The 14,646-nt window shown below is 41.0% G+C and overlaps 1 protein-coding gene across 1 annotated transcript in view; it reads left to right on the top strand.

Annotated features, from left to right (window-relative positions):
• Positions 1-14,646, top strand: part of MUC19 (mucin 19, oligomeric) — a 98,431-nt gene that overhangs the window by 58,088 nt on the left and 25,697 nt on the right. Inside the window, exons 36-45 of the mRNA XM_040489033.1 lie at positions 4-6,114; positions 7,242-7,295; positions 9,106-9,141; positions 10,980-11,033; positions 11,179-11,232; positions 12,126-12,179; positions 12,298-12,351; positions 13,102-13,155; positions 13,812-13,865; positions 14,490-14,534. Of these exons, the coding sequence (XP_040344967.1) occupies positions 4-6,114; positions 7,242-7,295; positions 9,106-9,141; positions 10,980-11,033; positions 11,179-11,232; positions 12,126-12,179; positions 12,298-12,351; positions 13,102-13,155; positions 13,812-13,865; positions 14,490-14,534 (6,570 nt within the window). The remainder of the gene's footprint in view (positions 1-3; positions 6,115-7,241; positions 7,296-9,105; positions 9,142-10,979; positions 11,034-11,178; positions 11,233-12,125; positions 12,180-12,297; positions 12,352-13,101; positions 13,156-13,811; positions 13,866-14,489; positions 14,535-14,646) is intronic.

The raw sequence follows: 14,646 nt of genomic DNA, 5'->3' as shown, positions 1-14,646 counted from the left end.
CAGAAACCACTGCAACCTCCATTGTAAGTTTAGGCACTACCAGTCCATCCACAGGAGGATCACAGACAACCAGACTGTCAGCCAAAGAAGCAGGGACAACAGAACAAGCAGGTGGAATATCAGGGACCACAGGACCATTTCATGGACATTCAGGAACAACAGGACAATCCGTTTTAAGTTCATGGACAACTGAGCCATCATCTGAAGAAATAAGGACAACTAGACCTTCATTGGTAAAGTCCAGCACCACTGGAATATCAGCTACAGGATCAGCCACAACTGGACGGTCATCTGGAGTATCTGAGTCCCCTGAGCCATCATCTGAAGTATTCAGAACAACTAGATCATCAACTCCTATATCAACTTCAACTGGACTATTTTCTGGAGGTTCAGGGACAACTGGACCATCTGTTGTAGGACTGGGAACATCTGTCCCATCAGCAGGATTGACAGGCACCTCTGGTCCATCACCTGGGTTTGCAACAACTGGACAGTCATCTGTGGGATCGAGGACAACTGAGTCATTGGCTGGAAGATCAGAAACCACTGCAACCTCCATTGTAAGTTTAGTCACTACCAGTCCATCCACAGGAGGATCACAGACAACTCAACTTTCAGCCAAAGAAGCAGGGACAACAGAACAAGCAGCTGGAAGATCAGGGACCACAGGACCATTCCATGGACGTTCAGGAACAACAGGACAATCTGTTTTAAGTTCATGGACAACTGGGCCATCATCTGAAGAAATAAGGACAACCAGACCTTTATTGGTAAAGTCCAGCACCACTGGAATATCAGCTACAGGATCAGCCACAACTGGACGGTCCTCTGGAGTATCTGAGTTCACTGAATCATCATCTGAAGTATTCAGAACAACTAGATCATCAACTCCTATATCAACTTCAACTGGACTATTTTCTGGAGGTTCAGGGACAACTGGACCATCTGTTGTAGGACCAGGAACATCTGTCTCATCAGGAGGATTGACAGAGTCCTCTGGTCCATCACCTGGGTTTGCAACAACTGGACAGTCCTCTGTAGGATCGAGGACAACTGAGTCATTGGCTGGAAGATCAGAAACCACTGCAACCCCCATTGTACCTTCAGGCACTACTAGTCCATCCACAGGAGGATCACAGACAACTGGACTGTCAGCCAAAGAACCACGGACAACAGGACAAGCAGCTGGAAGATCAGGGACCACAGGACCATTCCATGGACGTTCAGGAACAACAGGACAATCCGTTTTAAGTTCATGGACGACTGGGCCATCATCTGAAGAAATAAGGACAACTAGATCTTCATTGGTAAAGTCCAGCACCACTGGAATATCAGCTACAGGATCAGCCACGATTGGACAGTCACCTGGTGTATCTGAGTCCCCTGAGCCATCATCTGAAGCATTCAGAACAACTAGATCATCAACTCGTATATCAAGTACAGCTGGCCTATTTTCTGGTGGGTCAGGGAAAACTGGACCATCTGTTGTAGGATCAGAAACATCTGTGCCATCAGCAGGATTGACAGGGACCTCTGGTCCATATCCTGGTTTAGCAACAACTGGACAGTCATCTGTAGGGTTGAGGACAACTGAGTCATTGGCTGGAAGATCAGAAACCACTGCAACCTCCATTGTAAGTTCAGGCACTACCAGTCCATCCACAGGAGGATCACAGACAACTGGACTGTCGGCCAAAGAAGCAGGGACAACAGGACAAGCAGCTGGAATATCAGGGACCACAGGACCATTCCATGGACGATCAGGAACAACAAGACAACCTGTTTTAGGTTCAGGGACAACCTTACCAACTTCTAAAGAAATAAGGACCACGAGACCTTCATTGGTAAAGTCCAGCACAACTGGAGTACTGGCTACAGGATCAGCCACAACTGCACTGTCCTCTGGAGTATCTGAGTCCACTGAACCATCATCTGAAGTAATTGGTAAAACTAGATCATCAACTCATATATCAAGTACAACTGGTCTATTTTCTGGAGGTTCAGGGACAACTGGAATGTCTGTTGTTGGATCAGGAACATCTGTACCATCAACAGGATTGACAGGGACCTATGGTCCATCACCTGCATTTGCAACAACTGGACAATCATCTGTAGTATCGAGGACAACTGAGTCATTGGGTGGAATATCAGAAACAACTGAAACCTCTGTTTTTAGTGCAGGGATTACTGGTCTGTCCACAATAGGATCTCATAGAACCGGACCACCTGCTGAGGAAACTGGGATAACAGGACGAGCTGGTGGAGCTTCAGGGACCACAGGACTGTTCCATGGATTATCAGGAACAACAGTACATTCTGTTTTAGGTTCAGAAACAACAAGAAAATCTGTTGTTTTGTCAGGAACAACTGTACCATCATCTGGAGTGACAGGAATAACTGGACCATCAACTATGGAATTGGGAACAAGTAGATCATTAGCCGGTATATCGGAGAACACTGGGGCATTAATGAGTGGATCTGGGTTGACAACAGGACCATCTTTTGTAGGATCAGGCATATCTGTACCATCAGTAGGATTGACAGGGACCTCTGGTCCATCACCTGGATTAGCAACAACTGGATCATCAGCTGAAGGATCAGGGATAACTGGAGTATATTCTGGAATATCAGAAACAACTTCCACCTCTGTTGTAAGTTCAGCGACTATTGGTCCATTTACAGGAGGATCACAGACAACTGGACTGTCAGCCAAAGAAGCAAGGACAACAGAACAAGCAGCTGGAGAATCAGGGACCACAGGACCATTCCATGGTCGATCAGGAACAACAAAACAATCTACTTTAGGTTCAGGGATGACCTTACCATCTTCTAAAGAAATAAGGACAACTAGATCTTCATTGGTAAAGACAGGCACAACTGGAGTATCAGCTACTGGATCAGCCACAACTGGACTGTCATCTGGAGTATCTGATTCCACTGGACCATCATCTGAAGTATTAGGAACAATCAGATCATCAGCTGGTATATCAGAGACAACTGGACCATCAACAAGTGGATCTAGAATGACAAGAGGACCATTTTTTGTAGAATCAGGAACATCTGTACCATCAATAGGATTTACAGGGATGTCTGGTCCAGAGCCAACTGGATCATTCACTGGAAGATCAGAAACAACAGCAACCTCTACTGTAAATTCAGGTACTAGTGGTCTCTACAATGGAGGAATCCAGACAAATGGGCTGTCAGCTAAAGAAGCAAGGACAACAGGACCGTTTCGAGGAGGGTCAGGAACAACTGGAAGATTTTTTGTAGGTTCAGGGACAACTGTGCCATCATCTAGAGTGGAAAGCATAACTGGACCATTATCTGGAATGACAGGAATAACTGGACCATCAGCTGAGGAATTAGTAACAACTAGTTCATCAGCTGGTATATCAGAAACAACTGGATTATCAATGGGTGGATCTGGGATGACAGCAGGACCATCTGTTGTAGAGTCAGGAACATCTGTATCATCAGTAGGATTGGTAGGGACATCTAGCCCGTCACATGGGTTAGGAATAACTGGGCCATCAGCTGAAGGAGCAGGGACAACTGGATCATTTGCTGGAAGATCAGAAACAACATCAATCTCTATTATAAGTTCAGGTACTAGTGGTCCCTACATAGGAGGAATCCAGTCAACTGGAAAATCTGTTGAAGAAGCCGGGACAACAGGACCAACAGCTGGAGGTTCAGGGACCACAGGACAATTCCATGAAGGATCAGAAACAACAGGACAATCTGTTTTGGTTTCAGGGACAACTAGACTGCCTGTTGTAGGTTCAGGGACAACTGGGGCATCATCTGGACTGACAGGCATAACTGGACCATCATCTGAAGTGAAAGGGACAATTGGACCATCAGCTGGAGAATTAGGAACAACTAGATCATCACCTGGTATATCTAGGACAACTGGACTATCATCTGGTGGGTTAGAGACAACTGGACTATCTGCTGTAGGATTAGGAACATCTCTCCTGTCAAGATTGACAGGGACACCTGGACCATCAGCTGGTTTAGCAACAACTGGACCATCAGCTAAAGGATCAGGGACAACTGAATCATTTTCTGGAAGATCAGAAACAACTGAAATCTTTGTTGTAAGTTCAGCAACTATGAGTACATCCATAGGAGGAACACAGACAACTGGACAATCTGCTGAGGAAGCAGGGGCAACAGGTCTAGAATCTGGAGGGTCAGGGACTACAGGACTATTCCATGGAGGACCAGAAACTACAGGACAATCTATTTTAGGTTCAGGGACGACCTTACCATCTTCTGAAAAATTAAGATCAACTAGACCTTTATTGGTAAAGTCGGGCTCCACTGGAGTCTCTGCTACAGGATCAGTCACAAGTGGACTGTCATCCTGGGAATCTGGGTCCACTGGATCATCAACTGAAGTATTCAGAACAACTAGATCTTCTGTTGGAATATCAAGGACAAGTCAACCATCTACTGGAGGATCAGGGACAACTGCACCATCCGTTGTAGGATTAGGAATACCTTCATCAGCACCAGGATTGACAGAATCAACTGGACCACCAGTTTTAGGATCAGGGACAACTGAAACAGCAGCTAGAGGATCAGGGACTATAGGACTATCAGCTAGCAGATCAAGGACAACTGGATCATTAGCTGGAGTATCAGAAACAACCAAAACCTCTGTTGCAATGTTAGAGACTACTGCAACATCTATAGTAGGATCATGGACAACTGAACAATCAACTGAAGAATCAAAGACAACTGTACAATCAGCCCTAGGATCAGAGACCTCAAGACCATCTACTGGATTGTTAGGAATGACAGGATCATCAAGTTTTGGTTCAGGGACAACCCTGCCATCATCTGAAGAATCAAGGGTAACTAGACCATCCGTTATAGGTTCAGGCACAACTGAACCATCACATGGAGTGATTGGGACAAGTGGATCATCATCTGGAGATATATCCATCACTGGACCACCATCTGAACTATTAGGAACAACTATATCATCAGTAGGTATATCAAAGACAACTGGACAATCAATGGGTGGATTTGGGACAACTGGACCATCTGTTGTAGAATCAGGAACATCTTTGCCATCAGCAGGATTTACAGGGACATCTGGAACATTACATGAGTTAGGAACAAGTGGACCTTCAGCTGAAGGATCAAGGACAACTGGAATATTTTCTGGATTATCAGAAACAACTGAAACCTCTGTTGTAAGGTCCGAGACTACTGGACCATCCATAGGAGAATCACAGACAACTGGACAATTAATTGAAGAAGCAGGAACAACTGTACAAGGATTTGGGGCAGCAGAGACCACTCAGCCATCTGTTGGAGGATCAGGAACAACAGGACCATCTATTTTAGGTTCAGGGACAACTCCACAATCATCTGAAGGATTAGGGACAACTGTACCACCAGCTATAGAACCAGGAACAACTGGGCCATCGACCAAAGGATCAGCCAAAACTGGGTCATCAGGGTTACAGACCACTGAATCAATTGAAATATTAGGATCAGCTATATCATCAGTCAGTGATTCAAGGACAATTAGACCATCAACTAAAGGATCAGGGACAACTGTAAGATTACCTGAAAGAGCAGAGACAATTGGACCACCTGTTGTGAATTCAGGGATAACTGGACCATTTGTAGCATCACAGAGGACTGAACCATCAGCTGAAGGTTCAGTGACCACAGGATCATCATCTGGAGGATCAGGTACAACTGCCCCATCTGTTATAGGTTCAGAGACAACTGGACCATCAGCTGGAGCACCAGGGACAACTGGAATATCATCTAGAGGAGCAGGAGCAACTGGACTACTTGTTTTAGTTTCAGATACAGCTATCCCAGCATCTGAAAGATCCAGAACAACTGCATCACCAGCTGGAGGATCAGTGACAGCTGGACCATCAAATGGAGAATCAAGGACAACTAGATCAGCTATTTTAGGTTTAGGGACAACTCAACCATCATCAGGAGCATCAGGAACAACTGGACCATCACATGAAGTTTCAGGGACAACTGGACCATCACCAGAAGGATCAGGGACAAGTGGATCATCAACTGGGATAACCACTGGGATGTTAAGGAATGAGGTTACCACATCTGAAGGCAAGTCAAGTTCACTGAAAATAGACCATTTATTGTAAGCAATTTAAATTTTGTTCAGATTTCTACTTTTGAACTATATACATTTGTCAGAATTACAATATTTAGAACTCGTTTACTAAAGATGGGAGCTTTGTAGAACATTATTGTTTTGAAGTGAGTCCACAGACTTCTTAAGAAGTTTATGTTTTTATCCCTCCTACTTTTATTTTTGACCATGTGCAACCAGAGTGTCAGTGGGAGCTACAACAGGTTCAGACAGGGGAAGCACAGCTGGAGCATCAGGCTCTATAACCACCACTGCTGGGAAACAAGCAGTCAAGCCTTACCCAGGTATCTGTTGGTATTCCAATGCAAGTGTAGCTTAGACTCATCATGATAATGAGTTTGTTATATTAATCAAGCACCAAATATTTGGAGAAAAGATTAAGAGATATTCTAGGTTTAGTATTAACATCTAAATTTTAAATATACTTAAATAGTGGTAGGTTTGTTTTTCCTAAAATGAAACACATAAAGATAGTTTTCAATTATCTCATTAATCAGGTACAACTGAAGAACCATATGGAGAAACCGAATCAGGTGAAAGCATAACCAGTTTAACCACACCTGGAAGATCAGGCGAGTGGGAAGGGAAGGTGTTGGCCCAGGTTGTAACACAAAATAAGGTTTCCTGATAAATCTAATGATGAATATTAGTGTATTTTGAGTAGAAATCAGAAAATCAGATCCAAGTCATCTGGCATTTAGGACCTTATATTTTGTTAGGTGTGTTTACACCAGGTACTGGAACTGTAACACCTGAACTCAAAGTAGTTACATTGTTAAATGTCCAGGTAGTGTCCCCATAAAATAAGAACACTGCTCATGACTTTCTGGGTTTTTTTAATTTTTAAAACGTTTATTTATTTTTGAGAGAGAGAGAGAGAGAGCACAGGTGATCATGAGCAGGGGAGGGGCAGAGAGAGGGAGAGAAAGAATCCCAAGCAGACTCTGTGCTGTCAGCTCAGAGCCAGACTAGGAGCTTGAACTCACCAATCGTGAGATCATGACCTGAGCCAAAATCAAGAGTCAGCTGCTTAACTGACTGGGTTACACAGGCGACCCATTACTTTTCATTTTAATTTCAGGTTTCACAGAAGCTGCCCCTGGCTCAACAATTGCACCAGAAAGTTCCACTACTGGTAAGTAAGCAGGGGATGTCAGATTTTTTTTTTTTTACACTTTTCATGCTTATTGGCTAATTAGAAATGGCAAAATAGTTAGTAATAATTCCAGTTACATAATTATAGTGTCCTTAAATATATTCTCTCATTTAACTATTAGAATAAATTTTGTTATCTCGTTTTACTCATGGGGAACTTAGAAAAGATACTACCTAGGGGCGCCTGGGTGGCTCAGTCAGTTAAGCCTCGGACTTCGGCTCAGGTCACGAAATCGAGGTCCATGAGTTCAAGCCCCGCGTCGGGCTCTGTGCTGACTGCTCAAAGCCTGGAGCCTGTTTCAGGTTCTGTGTCTCCCTCTCTCTCTGACCCTCCCCCGTTCATGCTCTGTCTCTCTCTGTCTCAAAAATAAATAAACGTTAAAAAAAAAGATATGACCTAAATTTGTTCATATTCTACAGCAAATCAAATATTGGAGCCAATATTTTTATCCATTCTATACTGACTCCAAAGACTGTGCTCCTACCCACAATGTCCATCCTCCTGTAAGGCAAATATAAAATGATCTTTGATGATCCATCAATAAGACCTTGCTTTTAATATTTATAAAGCTCAAATTTTCTCCATTTCCAAGCTACAGCAGCAGGTACTAAAAAGGGGGTTAAAATTTTATATATAATGACAAACTGTGGCATTTGTCAATTCTAAAACATTGGCAAAAACTAATACTATTGCTTTATAAATAAAAACTTTATCACTTCATTTCTTTTTAGAATCATTCCAACTTATGGGGCAATTATTTTTCTTAACAATAAATGAAAATGTATTAAAGACGATAGCACATTAGTATTTAAATTTTGGACTAGTAATATATTATAGTACTTGAGAAAGGCATTATTTCTGTTTGTAGGTTATCTCACCGAACCTAGCTGTTCATGATGAAATTGTCCATTATTTAAGGAAAAGATTGTTTATGCTTTTTTTCTTGTAAAGTATTATGCTACACTTATTCTAACTACTTTTACAAAGATGACATATAAATTTATTTTACAAACTAGTCACTAGAAAATAGTTCAATAATTTGATTCAGATTAAATTTATAATTATTCTTTATTCAATCTATGGCTATGTAAATGTAAATAAATTGAAATGTTTCAAATTATATATTGAACACCATAATTATATTATAAATTAATATCATGGCTACTAGGATGTGACTATTGGACATAGTATGTACTTTATTGTTATTGACAATAGTACTTTTGCATTTTCCAAATTCAACACCTTAATCTTCATTAAATGGCAGCAAACAAGAATTACATTTGTGTAAATCTTTTACTTGGGAAAAAGGCAATGGTTTTGCTTTCAGTTTCATAATTTGTAATTCATGGGTGATTCCTTACAGAGCACTTCGCAGCTTCTCTCCCAAGTGATCTCACACTCTGACTTCAATTTCTAACATCAGCCTCTATGAAAATACCATACCTCTGTTTTTTAATAAAAAAATTATATATGATGGCAGGTGAAGCACCAAAGTGATTTTTAAAAATGGAATTCAAGGGGCGCCTGGGTGGCGCAGTTGGTTAAGCGTCCGATTCAGTCACGATCTCGTGGTCCGGGAGTTCGAGCCCCGCGTCAGGCTCTGGGCTGATGGCTCAGAGCCTGGAGCCTGTTTCCGATTCTGTGTCTCCCTCTCTCTCTGCCCCTCCCCGTTCATGCTCTGTCTCTCTCTGTCCCAAAAATAAATAAATGTTGAAAAAAAAATTAAAAAAAAAATGGAATTCAAGTATATTCTTTAATGGAAACATGAATTTAATCTTTCCTTTTTTAGGCTCAGATAAGAGAATTCCACCAGTATTAATTGTAGGTAAGTCAACATTAAAATGACAAAAACATGCTCTGTAGGATGTGGCTTCAGCATTTTTATGTTTTCCATTTGGACACTGAAAAATATATAAGAGACTGTGATATTCTTCCCAAATTATAATCTAATATAAATTAATCTTTTCATGAAAAATTAAAAATGTGCATTTATAAATATAGTTTAAGTTTTAGTGACGTCAAAATAGCTTGCAGTAACAGGTGAGAAAATATGAAATTATAAATGTGCATTTGGAAAAAATTGGTATTGCAGTAACTAGACTAGAGAATATAATAGAAATCTCAATTTTATCAGATTAATAAAACATGAACTTCAAATTAGATTCTGGTAGCATAGGGCTTTTGATTTTTCTATTCTTATGCCTTCTTAAATCATAACAAAGTCATATTGATTCCCTTACATAATAGTTAAATTCTACACCAGTTGTGTACAAATGTGCAAAATCAATCAAATAAATGAAAATAACTCTGAAATATGCCCCTTATTAAAAAAAGGCAGCTTTTTTTCTCAGCTTATTAGTGTTATTTATCACCTATCCTTTCCATGAAAATTTTTAGCTTTTATTGCATCCTGGTATCTCTTTTTAGACTTAGCAGTTTTAAAAGAAGTTTAATCTTTAGAACATCTCACTTTTTCTCAATTGCTCTTATTTACATTCTTTCAGTACGTACGTTCAAATGTTAGCTCCTTGAAGACAGGCTTTTTTTGTCTTATTTCATTCACTGATATAAAATTCCTTTGGGGTCCTTATCTAATGAAGTGTTTGATTTCAGTACTTATCCACTTGATCCATTAGATTCTCCCTTTGTTGATTAAGGACCATTCAACATGTATCACTCAGTGAGCCACTCAGTGCCTACTACCAGAGAAATCTGTTAAAACAGGCATTCCCAAGACAGGTTAAAGTTGAAATAACAAGAAAGCCATCTGTTTGGACACTCTGGACATGAAGCTTTTTGTAGGATTGTGGTGATTAAATAATACAAAATATCTCTTTCCAACCACCCAAACACCCAGAACTTACTGTTCCATTTCCTCCCTCAAGAGGTCACAACTTCCACAGAAAGTGTTGGCACCAGTGGAGGTGGATTCAGAACAGGTGAGAGGGACCAGTTCCTGTCTTCTTGTTACCACTAATTATGGCATTTGTAGGAGAGCCTAGAGAGAGAGAGGGTTTCTGGGGAGCAGTCCATATTTACCTTATTAATATTGCACATTTGGCCAACTAGTTCTTTTTCAGTTTTGAACTTTTTTTTTCCTGAAAAGCTACTAATAACAGAGTCCACCATCTTAGCTGTAATCCCTGAAGATGGGATGATTGTACTAATTATTCTGAGAATTATTTCCTGTGGAATTGTAAACCTTATAAGCATTTGAAGAGGGAAGGGTACGAAAACTTTCTATTGTGGAGAAATGGAGAAGAGCTACATGGACCCTGGAGACATGTCTGCCCTATATAGATAGATGTTTGCTTTTCACAAGAAAGCAATGAAGAGTGAGATATTTTCCCAATGTCTGGGGTTCTGAGCACACTCATACCTTCTGTTGCCACTCCACAGCAGGTACCACTGTAGCATCAGCAAATCGTCACTGAGAGTAAAACAGGTGAGCATGACGAGACAGAATTCTGGAAAAGTTATCTTAGGTTGACAACATTGTGCCTCTGGCTTTGTAATAAAATGGTGAAAAGAAAATACATAGGGCTCATCATCAGAGAAGGGCCAGAGAGTGAGCCAGTTAGATATAAAGAAGATATACTTGGGTTACTTTTAGAGGCATGTTTTTAGGAAAGAAACATGAGCACTGCTGTTCCTTTGTTTCAGGCACCACTAGGGTAGCCCCTGGCATAACTGTTGTCCCTGGAAATTCTAACACAGGTGAGTCAACAAGATGGTAGGGAACTTTCCACATGTCCTCCCATAAGTTAGATGTTTCCTCTGGTATTAGTCTTTGCAGGAGTACCATCTATCTTTTCCATGACCCTAAATATTCTCCAATTAACTCTTTCCTCCTCTCCATCAGAGGCCACAACTTTCCTAGGAGAAAATGAAACAACCAGAGTTGGAATAGCCACAGGTGAGTGCTGCTAATCTAATACCTGCACTTCATAATAACTTCTTAAAACAGTCTTCTGAGCACCAACTGATGAATGAATAAAGAAATTGTGGTTTATATACACAATGGAATATTACTTGGCAATGAGAAAGAATGAAATATGACCATTTGTAGCAATGTGGATGGAACTGGAGAGTGTTATGCTAAGTGAAATAAGTCATACAGAGAAAGACAGATACCATATGTTTTCACTCTTATTCGGATCCTGAGAAACTTAACAGAAGACCATGTGGTAGGGAAAGGAAAAGAAAAGTTAAAGAGGGAGAGAGCCAAACCATAAGAGACTCTTAAAAACAGAATAATCTGAGGGTTGATGGGGGGTGGGAGGGAGGACAGGGTGGGTGATGAGTATTGAGGAGGGCACCTGTTGGGATGAGCACCGGGTGTTGTATGGAAACCAATTTGACAATCAATTTCATATTAAAAAAAAAAAATAAAATGCTAAGAATTGATATAAAAAACAGTTTTCTGAAAAAAATCTACACTATTTATATATGTTATATAAAGCAAATTCAGAAAAAAGGACAGGACAGTCATTACATTGCCTCCTTATCTCCTGAGCTTACAAGAACCTTCAGTAGACCATCATGAAGTCAAACTAATGACAGATGGACAGGTAATGTGGAGGGAAACTTCCTATCTCTCCTCCCAAAGAAAGGGACATGATAGTCGAGAACTTTCTCAGTAAAATTATTGTAGAAAGAATTATTACACGGGGTATATATGAATTAGTTCTTGGAATTCAAAGTCTCGGGGTTATAGTTTACTGCTATATGGAAACTTTAGATTCCTATTTAAATCCCATAGTGGACAAGCAATTGAACTGAGTGACTGCTGCCCCTTTTTTGTTTTAGGTACTACTGGTATAGTCCCTGAGAAAACTGTGGAACCTGGAAATTACAGCACAGGTAAGTCTGAAAATACATGCAAAATTGGGCCATTGGATGATAGATTCTGACAACAGCACAGTGTGTACTTTCCCACACCCTAGTCTTTACTCCTTCCTTCCTTCCTTTTCCCTATCAGAGGCCACGAATTCCACAGGAGGAAGTGGGACCACCCAAACAGAACTTCTAGGAAGTGAGCTGTTTTAGTGTGAGGCTTTGGGGGTTTTATCAAATCTGTTTGTGTGGCTACAGTGAACACCTGACCTGAGAAAGAGCCTTGCATTTCATCTGGGAAACATAACATGCCAAGAGTCACACACCTGGGCCTGCTTAGAAATTCCATAGCCTCAAGATATCTCCGTATGGATTTCCAGATGCCCAGTGTTGCAGAGCTAGTCTTTGGATAGCAAAGATGGAGGCAACATGCTGGTCAGCCCCTGCCTTCCAAAGCCCCAGAGCTTTTACATAGTTTGCTGTTTTCCCATACCACTTCCTAATATCTGTCACACTGTGTTATTTGTCCTGTTGATTGTTCACTGATGGTTTCCAGTTGCTAGAATATAAGCTGCATCAAGGGAGGGATCTTTGAATATCCTGCTCACTGATACATTCAAGGGCCAAAAACAATATTGCACATAAGAGATGTCTATAGGGGCGCCTGGGTGGTGCAGTCGGTTAAGCGTCCGACTTCAGCCAGGTCACGATCTCGCGGTCTGGGAGTTCGAGCCCCGCGTCAGGCTCTGGGCTGATGGCTCAGAGCCTGGAGCCTGTTTCCGATTCTGTGTCCCCCTCTCTCTCTGCCCCTCCCCCGTTCATGCTCTGTCTCTCTCTGTCCCAAAAATAAATAAACGTTGAAAAAAAAAATTAAAAAAAAGAGATGTCTATAAATACTAATGATAAAATGTATACTTACTTTAAAGCTTCACTCTATCTGCTTTAATAGGTACCACCATGATTTCACCTGGAGCTAGTAGAAGTTCACAGAGTTCCAAGCCAGGTATAATGGACTAAATAAACTCATCATATGAGAGTATTAGAGTTAAGGAGTGCTATTTTATTTTATTTTCATTTTATTTTTTTTATTTTTTATTAAAAAAAAATTTTTTTTTCAACGTTTATTTATTTTTGGGACAGAGAGAGACAGAGCATGAACGGGGGAGGGGCAGAGAGAGAGGGAGACACAGAATCGGAAACAGGCTCCAGGCTCTGAGCCATCAGCCCAGAGCCTGACGCGGGGCTCGAACTCACGGACCGCAAGATCGCGACCTGGCTGAAGTCGGACGCTTAACCGACTGCGCCACCCAGGCGCCCCAAGGAGTGCTATTTTAAACATCTGACTACCCAAACACCTCAAATAATTGATCATCTGCCTTTTTATTCTTTTAGTCACCTCTCACTCCTGGGAGTCCAGGGGCTGGAAGAGAAACTGGGAGGGTGACATAAGGTCTCCTTCTGCTTTCAGTGGGGTGTATGGAAAGGCAACTCCAGTAGAACAAGGATTAGTAGGTGGGTCAGGAAAAGAAATTGTGGGAAGTAATTGATGGTTCATTTCCTTCAGAAACAAAGATCCTCAGGAAAGGTCTTCCAGTGGTTCAACGCCATATTGATCAGGGAGATAATGCTGTGTTGATCCCTTTATTTTTCTTCTTTTAGGTCTTACAGAGGAAATCTCTGGGATAACTATTATATCTGGAAGTTCCCACACAGGTAGGTTAATAAGAAATAAATCTCCATATTTAACCTCATAATATAGTTAGTAGACCTGCTCTGAAAAATATCAACATAATTCTTTCCCTAATATCCCAAATCCTCAGACCTCATTGTTCATCATTTTCTTCCCTCAGAGGCCACAACTTTAACAGAAGGCAGTGGTACTTCTGGAACTGGATCCAGATGCAGTGAGAATAATTAGTTTACAGTTTTTGGTTTAGTGTGAATTATGGCTCTCCCTAAAGTCACCTGTTGGGAGGTGTGCTCTCCTACAGAGTAGTTTGTATTTATTTTCAGCATTTTCTTAGATTTCACATATTTAATATATGGAAGAGCTCTTAACACTAGCATCTAGCCTCACAGTGGCTATTTTTTAGAGATATGCTGGTGATGTAAACCGTATGATAGGTTTCTCCTGTGATGGCTTATATATCACTAAGATGTCAGGGGGAGCTGAGGAGTATTATACACCTGGGAAGAAGTGAAAATGATGTGAATTCCTAAATAGGCCTGTCCTATATAAAGATTTTCTTATTCAAAAAAACAGTATTGATGCTCAGTATTTTCCTTGGGAAATTCTTTTTTTTTTTTGTTTTTTTTTTTTGTTTCGTCTTACGGTAGGCACCACTGCAGTACCGGGAGGCCAAGCAACTGGGAGTGTGACAGGTGAACACTTGGAAGAAAGCCACCTTATTCTCTGTTTTGAAATCATGGGATGTTTGAGGAGGTTGCCTCAACTTGGAAAAATTATTATTTTGATTGCTTTTTTAATGATATA

The sequence above is a fragment of the Herpailurus yagouaroundi genome, unplaced genomic scaffold, assembly GCF_014898765.1.
Source record: "Herpailurus yagouaroundi ecotype Mexico unplaced genomic scaffold, PumYag 166, whole genome shotgun sequence".
NCBI lineage: Eukaryota > Metazoa > Chordata > Mammalia > Carnivora > Felidae > Herpailurus > Herpailurus yagouaroundi.
This window is presented reverse-complemented; position numbering and strand designations above follow the sequence as displayed.